The sequence below is a fragment of the Scleropages formosus genome, chromosome 22, assembly GCF_900964775.1.
Source record: "Scleropages formosus chromosome 22, fSclFor1.1, whole genome shotgun sequence".
Classification (NCBI taxonomy): domain Eukaryota; kingdom Metazoa; phylum Chordata; class Actinopteri; order Osteoglossiformes; family Osteoglossidae; genus Scleropages; species Scleropages formosus.
The window spans coordinates 21,750,428-21,762,865 of record NC_041827.1 but is presented as its reverse complement, the minus strand read 5'-3'; the positions used below and the strand labels follow the sequence as shown (position 1 = coordinate 21,762,865).

At 42.7% G+C, this 12,438-nt stretch overlaps 1 protein-coding gene across 1 annotated transcript in view; it reads left to right on the top strand.

The window, feature by feature from the left end:
• atxn7 (ataxin 7) overlaps positions 1 to 12,438 on the top strand; it is a 29,010-nt gene that overhangs the window by 9,201 nt on the left and 7,371 nt on the right. The window contains exons 6-9 of the mRNA XM_018734142.2: positions 4,215 to 4,319; positions 11,163 to 11,397; positions 11,650 to 11,885; positions 12,277 to 12,359. Of these exons, the coding sequence (XP_018589658.1) occupies positions 4,215 to 4,319; positions 11,163 to 11,397; positions 11,650 to 11,885; positions 12,277 to 12,359 (659 nt within the window). The remainder of the gene's footprint in view (positions 1 to 4,214; positions 4,320 to 11,162; positions 11,398 to 11,649; positions 11,886 to 12,276; positions 12,360 to 12,438) is intronic.

Below are 12,438 nucleotides of genomic sequence, written 5' to 3'. Positions count from 1 at the left end.
TCCATTTAAGCCTGAAGTTGCTCCTGTGGAATGTGGTGGTGGTGGTAGGGGGTCGCTGGATTGCTTCTGTTGTGACTCACTTTCTCACTCCAAACCGCCAAAAAAAACAAAAATATATCCCCAGCAGGATGCAGGGTTTTTGTTTTCTTGTGGAAGACAACCAACCCTTTGCAGTGTATGAAGAATCTGAATATTTTCTGTTAAATGTGTCAGTGCAGTATAGTCATCCACAGATCCTGTCATTGGTGACGTGCTGGGCATGTAACCAGCAGGTTGTGGGTTCAGGTTCCAGTATCTATGCTGCTTTTCTACCCTCGGGTAATGCAACTTCTCAGCAGCTAAACAATGCCAAGAAGGGATAAAGCTTGAAATTATGAAGTATAATGAAACGGATGCTCTTTTGTCAGACTAATTATGTAGTGATCAGTGTTGGAACAGTTATTTCTCTAGTGTTCCAAGAAATGAAGTTTGCCATTTTACAATCAGTAAAAATCTTTTTTTTTCTGAAAGAAATAACTCCTAAAGGTACGTTTGACTGACTCAGAGGACACAGAGGCTGCATTTTAGTATGTGAGAGCATTCTTTTTATTAAGTGTTTGGTATGAATGCTTCAACTGGCATTGCTTATTTTGAATGCTCTGTTTTCAATACATTTTCCCAAGAACTGTTGATCTTTTCCCTTTGACCATGATTTTATTAGAAACATTTTACACATTTACACAATTTGTCTGCAGACTTTTAAATCATAAACTGTACTTGGTGCCTGCATGTTCCTCATTAAACCTATTATTGTCTTTTCCTCTAACTGTAATAAGAGGCAAGGATAAAACATGGCAATGGTGTGTATTTTTGCTTTGCGTGGGTGGCGGATGTTTTGACGGCCAGGTACCTGGAGCTCTGAGTTTTCCTGGTGTAAATCACGGCCTCCGCTGTGTCGCCTGCAGAGACCTGGCAGCATTGGGAATGTGGTTGGTTTTTCCTGCCTGTCTGTGTGTGACTAAACCCACTTGCTACAGATTCAGTTTAACACTGGAGATAAACAGAGTGGTGGTCATGTTGCGAGAGTGTGTGTGTTTCCTGTACTGACAAACACAGTGATCTTTTCATATTCTGTGCTGGCACTAAGTTTTTATATTGTGTAGCTTTAGTGTTTGAATTGGTTTGCTTCTTTCTTATATGAAATATTGTATCTTGCTTAGCTGTGCTGTAATGGAAGAGTTAAAGCTCTTAAACTGAGGAGCAAAATGCAACTAAAGGCTTGGTGTCTTTTTTCTGATGAACTGTCTAGCAGTTCACTCCTAGCAGGGGGGTCAGGGGTGTTGCAGAAGAGATGTCGCACTCTGGGGGCATTAATGTTGGTTCTTTTTAGTCTGTCATTTTATGTTTAGGCCTTTAGCAGGAAGGAGAAATTACACTGGAAAATAATTCCTACGTGCAAGCAGTGCATGTGAACAGAAACGGCTAAGAGGGAAATGGAGTCCAGACTGCTGCAGGCTACCAGTTGTCTGTAATTAGTGGACATGCTGTCACAAAGGCATAATGCCATAGCAAATTCAGGACTTCCATACTTAAACATAGGAAATGAGATATTTAAGAATGCTGAAGTGCTTGGACCGGAGTAACAAAATGTGATCTGTCTTTTCCATTTGAACTCATCTTTCACAAGTGCCAATTTTTATTTTCTTAATCAGCTAAGCGTAGTGGGAAACTTGAGCCTGCTCTGTTTTATCTGTACAGACACTATAAGATAAGTACCAAGACCTGCAGGTGGTGTAGTGGTTAGAGCTGTAGCCTTCACCCAAGTTGAAATCCTTGCTCCTGCTATACTACTCTTGATAAAGTTACTTAACCCTGAAATGATAGTTAAAATTACCCTGCTGTATAAATGGGTTAATCATTGTAAGTAGTTGCAATCCTAATGCTGTAAGTGATTTTGGATAAAAGACATGAGTTAAAGGATGATAATATGTGAAGCTAAATAAAATCCCTCTTGAACATTTGTGTAGTACTCTTTTTCCTTGCTGAATATTTTGCAGCAGACTTGAGGGTTGCTTTATAGCGTTGCAACATTCACAAATCTTGTGTTAAAGTGGAATTGCGTGCTAAATACTGTACATTTCAGTTGTCAAACCCTTTCAGCGACTGCAAGCTTCAGAGCCTCAACTGTGAAATGACACCTTTTAGACTGACACAGCATTTCGTCCTCTGAAGCATACAGGCAAGATTAATTTTGCTAACTACTTTGGACGATCTCTTAATTAGGTTGTCTAATTCTGACTGTGCCGCAGCATGCGTGACCATAAATTAGATCCTTCCCCGTTTTTCACTGTGTGCTGCTGATATTCTGTGATTGTTTTATTATTGAAGAGCAAGTACATGTTGATCTGCAAACAAGGCAGGTTTGTGAGGTGGAGATTTGTGAGGAAAGCAGGCTGTTTGCCTGCTGTTGAGAGGCACCATAAGCCACCGTGCACTAAATGCAATTAGTTTGTGCTGTTACATTGTTGATTTTGTTGCTACTTAGATTTAATTTTCTGTGAATGTGCTTTGGTAGTTCCTTTTATAAAGGGTTTTATTTTAAGGTGAATGCCTTACTGTCATAATCACACTTCTCTCAAATTAGCTGTGCTTTGTCCTCCGTTCGTTCGTTCAGTCAGTCAGTTGTGGCTTATTGTGTAACTGTGTGGGGGAAGAAGTTGATGTAGAGGTTAGACAAGTCAAGGGACATAGGTTTGAATCCCTGATCCTGCTGTAGTACCATCGATCAAGCTACTTACATGACTGATGACATGACTTGCATGATTTACCTGACTGATGCAGTAAAAATTACCCAGCTGTAAAAATGACTAAATCATAGCAAATAGCTGTGTACAAACCTTATAATAAGTTGCATTGAAGCAAAAACATCAGCTAAATTAATAATGGTAATTAATAATAGATTTACTTTATCCTAATGGATCATTCCACAGGGTTACAGTAGTGACACAAGTACAAAGTGTGTGTAAAAAGACAATAAGCTTGCAAAGAAAAAAGGAAAACAGTGCTGAGAGTTCAAATGGACTAGAGTTGACTACTAGAAGTCCCTGAAAACACAATGGGTAATTAATGTTGTGCAGTTTTTATATCTGAACCGCAAAAGATCTACACAAAGTCAGGATCAAGCACAGTAACAAAGTGTTTTACTGTCCTTTATCACTGATGAATAATTACTTTTGAAAAGGAAGAGCACAGCGTTTTGTAGTTCCTGGTAGTGTTTGGTTTTTCTTTCATTCAAAAGTAGAAAAGAGTACAAATTACCTTCTTGATGTATATACTTTTGGCTCCCAGTTGTCTGTCAAGATTTGGAATTGTGGCAGTTTTGTGGGTCCCCCTCCCCCCCCCCCCCCCCCCGTCTCTTTTGCGCAGGTGGTGAATTATTCTCCTTGTAAGTTTTCCAAGGAACAACCTCAGCTGTGCACTTGCTTGATGCCACCTCACTTGTTTGTGTACAGGTGGCTGTTCGAAGCAGTGCTGTAATTTCTCGGTGTGTTCTTTTAACCCAGACATGCTGTGTGTTACGTAATGTGGTCTAGAGCATTTAGGGTTGCTGTTCACTGAGCAGCTCAACTAGTAACGTCTAGGAGGCAAGAGATCAGAGTATCAGCAGCCAACACTCACTTGCTGATTATACATTTCATTCCTCATTGTCACAATATGAAAAAGTATTAATCATACAGATGAAAAGTCTATAATTTAGATGTGGTACATTTTTCTTTTCTTTCACAGCAAAGACTAACAAGAAGTTTAGCATGTTCCTGCTGCTGTAAACCTTCGGTTTGTAACTTGACTGACCAAAGGTTTGGGACCGGAGAATGTGTAGTAGTTATGTAGCCTTGTAATCAAACCTGCCTCTTCCTGTATTACCCAGAGATCAAGGTACTTAGCCAAAATTCCTATGATTTAAAAAAAAAAAAAAGCTCTATAAATCTAGATGGATGTAAAGTAGATGCAAGTTCTTTAGTATATAAACTTAAAAAACATCATGAAACATTAGCTAAATTAATGAATTGATTAAAAAATATAGAATTTGCCTTTTGATATAGTCAGACCAGGCAATGATCACGTTCTGAACTCTTATTCCCTGGACCATGTCTTTGGATGAACTGTGTTAATGTGGTGGTTTGGTGTTCTCCTAGTGTGACTAACCATCCCTTGTCCTCTCTTCACCTCGGCAGACATGAGCATCTTCGGCCAGTGTCCTGCACGAGATGACTTCTTCCTGGTGATGTGCAGTTACTGTGGCCAGGTGGTGAAGCCACAGGCCTTCCAAGCGCACTATGGTGAGTGCCTCCCTGGGCCTCCTCGTATTGTGCTTGGGATGCAGGAGGGTGGTGAGTAAGCTAGGAGTATAAGGCTAGCTCGTGACGCCAATGCTATTGAAATGGGATTTACTAATAGGGAGTATTAGTATAGAGCGTACGTTACTGCTCTGCATCAGTTGGCTACTGGAGCACAGTACTCTGCTGTATAACATTGGACCACACAAGAGGGATAGGACACCTTCACAGAGAATATAAAGATCCAAAGGTAGGGTAGTGGAGGGGGCAAATAACTTTAATATATGGATAGGAACATTGATAAGCTCTTTCCCCCCAAACTAAAATGGCACAACCAAATATCCCAAATCCCACTCCAGCTGAAATTTTTGCCAGTTGTAGTGGTAATGGCAGCTGTGGTGTTCCCATCCTAGGCTCTGCTGCCTGCTTGGCTTGCAGTGTTCAGTGGACCCATTAAGGGGAGATAGGATGAGTAATGTTCATGTATGACACTGATGATCCCACTCTTGTTCTCTAGCTTGTTTTTCATATTCTTCTGAGACCCAGCCATTCATTTTTGTCTGCTGTAGAGGACATATTGTGTTAAGTTCACCTTCCAAAGTGCTCATGCAATAATTGAGTTCTAACGTGCCTTATTTTCTAAGTTTTTTTGCTTTTAAAGAGCACCACATGTTTAGGGGTAGGCTTGGACAGCTTCTTACAAATTCTAGAAATATACCCGCATGCCTTTTTTTGCTGGGACTCATGACAATATGTAACCCACAGTACATGTTATGTATATTACGTTAATATGCATTTATGTGCTTGTCAGAATGACAGCCAAAACAACTTGTAAATGTGCGCAGTAGTCTTCGTTCCTATTTCTGTGAGATCTTCAGATTAGTACTCCACTTTATCGTTTAACAGTAGTTTCTGTATGAGCTTTTGACAATGCAGCTTTCTTGCTAGAGGTGGAGTTTGGTATGCTCTCCATGACTGCTGCTCCTTTTGTTTATCCTTGACCCGAAGTGTAACACTGCGCCTTAACCAGTATTAATTGCATTATTGCATGAATTGCAGTGCCTTTTCTGTGGCGATGAATTAACTCTGGGAGTAGTGTCCAGAGAGGCAGTTCCAACAGTCAGCAGCAAATGCACCTCAGCAAGCAGTTTATTGGCTAACAGTAGAGACAAGGAGGCTCATACACTGGTAAGCCCTGATAATTAAGACCTCCTGGAGGCCAGGTGCATTCCACACAGTTTAAGTGCCTCCCAGGACTTTCCCAGACTTCCTAACCATGTAATCAAACCATACATCAACATGTCAGTGGCAGCTAGACATACTTGAGATACACAATTACAAGTACAAATGTTCTTGTGCAAGTAGCGCACAGTCCTTAAGTAGCGCCGTCATGATTTGTTTTGATGAATGACATGGACTCATGATATTTACATGGGTTTTTAGAAATCCACTTTTCACTGATTATCACCAGCAGTCTGCTGGGAGAGAAGCTTGTCTTGTGTCTCGCTGTTTTGTGGGAATTTTCTGAATTCTCCTTCATGTTAGAGGGAAGATGGTCAGATGTTGCTCAGATGGCACTTCAAGCTTTCATCTTATCCAGCAATGTGACAACAGCATACCTTGGCTAGAATGGTGAGAACAATACCTAGTGATGCACTGGACATCTGAGGGCTGCTGGGGTCTTGAAGTGGGACATATGGAAGAAGCAGTTTCAAATGGATTGGAAGAAGCAAGCAGTGTCTGTAGGACCTGCTCTGAGGAAAAAGCACATGGATTGTGCTGGAACGCAGCCTTGCAGTACAAAGTTCTCCTAAATGCCAACAGGTGCTGCCTCTGAGCCATTGTCTCCCTATGGTGGGTGAGGAACTCAGCTGTGTTGAAGGCAGCTGGTTTGAGAGTCTGAGATCATGACTTTTCTGGTGATTTCAGAGGCTGGAAATTAGTCTTCCTGCTTGATTTGAATGACAAATTTACAAGGTGGCTATACAGCAGAGTGAAGGAGTGTTTGAGGCTAGCTTGACCTGATGAAGCAAACCACTTGCCATCTTTTCCATCCAGGAACATCAGCACTGATCAGTAGCTTTATGGTGCCCTGTCCTTGAGTTCTAATTATGAATTTGAACTTTTCTGACTGACAGAATGAGAGGATCCATGCTGTGAGAACATTTAAAGCATTAGCAAAATATATTTGTTGTAGTTGTTGAACTGTTCTTAAAGCTGTTAGAAAGGTACTGACTGTAAATTCTGTAACATGGTTAATACACTAAGCGGGTTTGAGTAATGGCATATTTGAAGTGGTTATTTGTCAATTTTTGCATTTCTGTATCATTGCTGATGGAGGTAGCAACTAGATCAGGTTCTTGGAAGAAGACTGAGTATCTGACATAGAGGAAATTGGCCTGACGTGCATCTCCACTCTGTCTTTTATGAGAGGCGACCATCTTTCTGCAGTCTGAAATTCCACAAGTCTGAATTGTTTGTGGGTGAAATGGACACATCCAAAGAGCATGTCAACACTCTGGACTGGATTCTGAAAGCATTCAACACTTCTGGGCATCTCTCACCGTGCGATGTTTAGATGCCATCAGTGACCGCAAGAGGGGGCTAACGACCAAGTTGGAGACCTGCTGACTAAGCTCTAATGTCAAGAATTGGGATCATTTTTGCACTTTTATTTTGATGCACAGTGGAACTCTCCCATCTTTCATTGAATACAGTGTTATAATACTCAAATTCAAGTAAGTTCAGCAGTAAACAGTTCTTTTTAGTGCAACTTTTGAACCAAGGTGACCTGTAAGCACTATGCTGTACTGCTCAGATGCAACTTCCAGTCGACATGTCCAGTCAATGCTGCAGAAAACTGTGTTATGAAGTTCAGCTTTATTAAAGCTGTCAGTGCAGTCTCCAGGGCATCGGTTTATATGTACAATGTTTATTTGTAGAGCTCTAGAAAAGCTTTTTTCCTGTCATCTGTGCCCTCTACAAGGAGGGGTGCTGAGTGCTGTGTGGAAGCTGGCACTTTTTTTTTTTTTTTTCCTCTTCTCATGTGGTTTCTTTATTTCTGAGAGCCACTACATCCCTTCTGTTCATGTCGCAGGCTTGTGTTGTTACTGATTGACTTGTTGTTCTACCTTTTTTTCGTTGTGGAAACGTCTCTCCAGAGATTAGGAGGTTTTACAGTTTTAAGTTTATACATTTGGACATTTAGTTTCTGCAAAACCTGCTTGCAAAATACTGTATTTTAGTGATGCTGTCTCAAATTTTGATTGTGTGTTTTATATGCGTTTCTTCCAATTGAAACGGTTAGCTGAATGGAATGATAGGGACGAAACAAGCAAACCCAACAGAGCCTGATGTGTAGGCATTTATTACGTATTTAGCTGACACTTTTTTCAAAGAAATTTAGTTTTTTGTACAAAGCTACTTAAAGTAACTTACCTTTTTTGCATGTTTGTAGTTTTTACTGTATAAATTCAGTAACTGTCTTGATCAAAGGTACTAGAGCAGGAGCTAACCAATAACATTCAGTTGTATGGTGACAGCTCTAACCACTACCTACTCCCCAAATGTATATTTAGGTAACTTTTTTTAAAATGCTGAGAGATCTATTTTAGTACTGCTTCAAGTTCCTAATTGCTCTAGGATTGTAGGTTTGAGTCCAACCTAAGACCTCTGTTTGTAGAGACAGGTTCTCCTTGCATTTTCTGTGGTTTCCCACAATCCAAAAACAAGTAATTGGATAGTCATCACGTTCTTTTATAGCATTGTGGTGTATTAGCATGGCGTTTATCTACACTGCAGACATGAAATGCAAATTGTGACCCATCAATTTTTTTAGTGGCTTTGGGGGAGGATTGTGAGGTGGTTTCTCAGTAACTTATGTAATTTATACTGTGGTGCTGTTGATATATTAACCAACCACTGGAAAACTCTATCACAATTACAAACTGGATGTATAAACATAAAATATCCCAAAATTGCAGGTCATCTTTTCTCTCTGAGCACGAACTAGCTGCGTTGCACAGGTTGGATGTGTTTTAGGACCACTGAAGTTACTTCACCTTGTCTGTCCTGCCACTCTGCCATATTCCTTGACCCAGCAGATACTGTGTCTTGGGGGCTCGCAACCCAGCCACACTGTGTCTGCTTTATTTTTGGCCCATTTCGTCAACTTTCCGACATGAAATCCTGGCACCTTCAGCGCTGACATTTCCTCCGAACCTTAAATGTACATCGGAGAAGAATTAAACAGTTTGGCTCTTCCTGCTCATGTATTGGGTGCTTTTTTAAAGTGCCTTTGGTTGAGCTTTTCGAGCTTCTGCCAGGTCATTTCTAAAAGCCAGGGATTCATTTGCATTGACGGGGATTTCCTGTGTTTACACTGGACAGTCACAAAGCGCGCGCTCTGTTCAGCTGCCAGCACCTTTGTGGTTGGCTTTGTTTTCGGCTTCTGCAACCGGAGGTGCCGCCAAGGTCTGTGCAGGAGGACAGTGCGCGGTGGGGTTGACGGGGAGTTGGCAAGGAGGGATTCGGAGCTCAGGGACAGTATAGCGGAGGGACAAAGGCAGAGGGGGAGAGCCTTTTCAGAGAGGTATGCTGTGGGGGTTGGGTTGGAGGGGGGCTCTGCAGCAGTTTTACCCCTGAGTTGAGGCTTTGGCCTGGTGCCCAGAACTGCGCCAACTTTGCAGCGTGCTGCTGGGGTTGTGCATTAACCCGACCCGCCACAGAGCGACGGTTAGGCCCCGCCGCTGCAACCTGTTTTCCTGTCTTTCACCCCCACTCCCCACCCCGCCTCTCGTGCTGCTGTGTTTTCACCCTCGATGCTGATTTAAAAATAGCGTTGGGCCCTGTTTGCATGGTGGCCCTGAGGAGAACAGAAGACTGAAGACCGTTTACTGACCTGCACAGATGACCTGGTAAAATCAGCCACAGTTGTCGGCCTACGAAAACTGCTGCAAAATGTCGCCGAGGTTTGTTGCTGTTGTCACTTGTACCTCAGACGTAGATGGAGCGTTTGTTGTGAGCTCTGTGTGTCTGAGTATTGCGTCTCGTTTGCAACGATTGGTAATATGTAACACGTCTGGCGCTTCATCCCTCGTGGCTGTGGGGAGAGGCTGCCAGGGTTCTGACGTGCTTGCTGTCCAGTGGCAGATAAACAATGTCTTTTTTCAGGCAAAAAATCTTGTTGGAGAGGTTCAGAAAATGTTTGGCAGGGTTCTGGAGCACTTGTCTTCCAGTTTTATGAATCTCTGTATTTGCATCTCTTGCAAACTGCAGTTGTTGCCTCTGTCACCAGCTATGTGTGATTGCTATGTGTGTGTTAAAGTGGGTCATTCTGTCTATAATTCTATCATTCTGTACGTTTTAGCCAGTGGTCTTTCTCTTTTAATCCTGTTTCAGCCATCTGTTGATCAGTGCTGTTGGTGTGGTGATGAGTTGTGCAAACGGAACAACCACTTGAGCTCGTTTTGAGATTTTCAGGTATGGGAGGTACTGGAAGGTGAACAACACCAGTTTGTACTTGAAGTGAGAGGTTCTTGAATTTTCCTCCAGAACATATAGATACAGGTTAACTTTCATATTTGCTAGTTCTGGATGTACAAAGCAAACTTAATTTATATTTTACGTGTGTGTGTGCGTGTGCGTGCGCGCACACCCAAATTGGTCTGTAGTTCCAAACAGTGACAAATGTGTCCAAATAATCTGCTTCCCAGATGGTGGAAATGATCTCCAAGGGCTCTCATTTGCTCTGATTTATAGACAGCTGACTTGAAGTCCACCAAGGCCTTGGTCAAGTTATTTTAATTTTTACAATTTCTGAACCATCTCCAATATTGTTGGTGTGGTATTTTTTTATTTTTTGGGGGGGTGGCGGGGATATGTTATGTTCAGAATTTAATGATGCAAGGCTTTTCGGTACTTGACATGCATTTTAATTGCAAGAGCTCTGCAGGGAGACAGTCCCTGTTCTACACGCAATAAAGACCAGCCGTATCGGATATAAGGGTATGCGTTCTGCTGCTGTGCCAGATATTAAGCCACTAATGATTTACCCATTCATACAGCTGGGTAATTTTTACTGTATCAATTCAGGGTAAATACCTTGATGAAAGGGAGTACAGCAGGAAGTGGGATTCAAACCTGGGACCTTTAAGTGCAAAGTGGCAGCTCTAACCAGTTCGCCACCTGCTTCCAGTTGGGCTGGGAACCCAGTCGTCTTAGTATTTGCATTCACAGGAGCCATACAGTGCACAGGCCATTTCCTGTTTACTGCCTCGCTCAGCCGCATCTCCTGTGCTGCCCTAGAGGCTTTGAAAGCAGGGCGCACAGTTTGTCAGGATGTTGGATTCTTTACATAGGAGGGAGGTCAGGCAGTGTCATGATGCAAGAGAACTGTGCTAGCCGGATAAGGTGAGCAACTATCCCTGTTGCTAACTGACAGCCCTGCGGCAAGCACTCGCGCTACAGCTGGGATAACCAGCCAGCTCAAACCCCCACACCCCCCCAGGGAGCAGATACAAATTATGCTCTTCTGCAGTGGAATTCCCAGTCCCGGCAAGAAATCTGTTGGAATTGTCCTTTTTAATTACACTTTTTCTGTGTGAGAACTCATTTCTCATTTGCTTGTTTGCCTGCTTGTCAAGCTCCTCGTGACGGGTTTGGTATCTCTCACAGTTTTCAATATGGGCAGGAGAAGAGCTTGCAATGTACGTCTCTCTCAAATATCATTATTACAGCAGCTGACCTAATCCAACTTGTTCTGTTGACTGACAAACCAGCATCGGCTGAGGGCGAGAGGCAGTGCGCATTCGAGTAACGTACCCTGTCTAAACGTCAACTCCACAGAAAGAAGACACGGCTTGACTAGCAAGACCCCTGCGGCAGCCGTGACGACCGGTGCTGCTGCCTATCCGGCGCCTAGCCTGCCCAGACCTGGAGAGATGTCGGGCAATATGGGCCCCGGGCGGTCAGCCACAGTGAATAGCACGTCCCCCAACTCTAGAATCCTCAAATCTGCCAAAGACAAGACATCCATGCACCGAAGGCCACTGCTCCCTTTCAAGGTTCTTCCTGACAAAGTGTAAGTGACTAGACTGCTGTCAAAACAGCACGTGCTGATCTTTTTTTTTTTTTTAATTTAAAATTGTATGTATATTTATTTTTAATATAAGTATATACTTAATACCAGTTAAAATTTTAAGCACACATGGGCAATACCTTTACTGAGGGGTATAGGTGCATCTTTGTTGCTTACATATCAGCTAAGAGGGTAATCAGAACCAAGTTCTGTCATCTCCCTGCCCCCAACCACCACCTCTTATTCCGACCCCAGCCTGACGCCAGCCGTGAAGGTGGAGAAGATTGACACGCAGGTGAAGCTCACCCACACCACCATGCCCTTGGCCACTGTGAGCCCCCCTGCAAAGCCCAGCCTTAACTGTTCCTCCGTACCAAAGCCTCCCACACTGGTATCCCCTGGGCAACTAGTCAACGGCAAAGGCCTCTCTCTAGACAAGAAACAGGATGGCAACGAGAGCCACAAGAAGCAGCTGCACAAAAGACTGCCTGGTGAGGGGGACCAAACCATCATATGTTGTTGGAATTTTTTTTTCCTGTATCTCATATTATTTCCTTGTGTAGCAGATAAGCAACATGTGCAGCTGGATTTCAATATTTTTTTCCCTTTTCATGCAATTTAATTTTTTACTTGAGGCATGTACTGAAGGCATGTTACTGTTGGGACAAAAGCAGTTCCTCCTCTTGGGACATTTCGTTCATTTTTCTTAATGAATGTTCTACCTCTTTTAAGGTTTTCAATTTTGATTTTATCTTATGCTCTCTAAAATTCAGATATATTTGTTGGCTTTAATCCAGTTTTGGTTTAGGTCATGGATGGCTGCTGTTTTAAGCACAGCAGTTCTCTGTACTGGTTTTCTCTTAACCATTTCTGTTCCCACAGAGCGTGAGTTTAATCCAGACATCCACTGTGGCGTGCTGGACTTGGTGGCACGCAAACCATGCACAAGGTCTCTTACATGCAAGGTGGGTGATACCTCACAGTGGCCTTGTGATGAGGCTGCGCTCTTGTGCTAATGAAGTGTCTGCAGTCCTGCTTGGACAC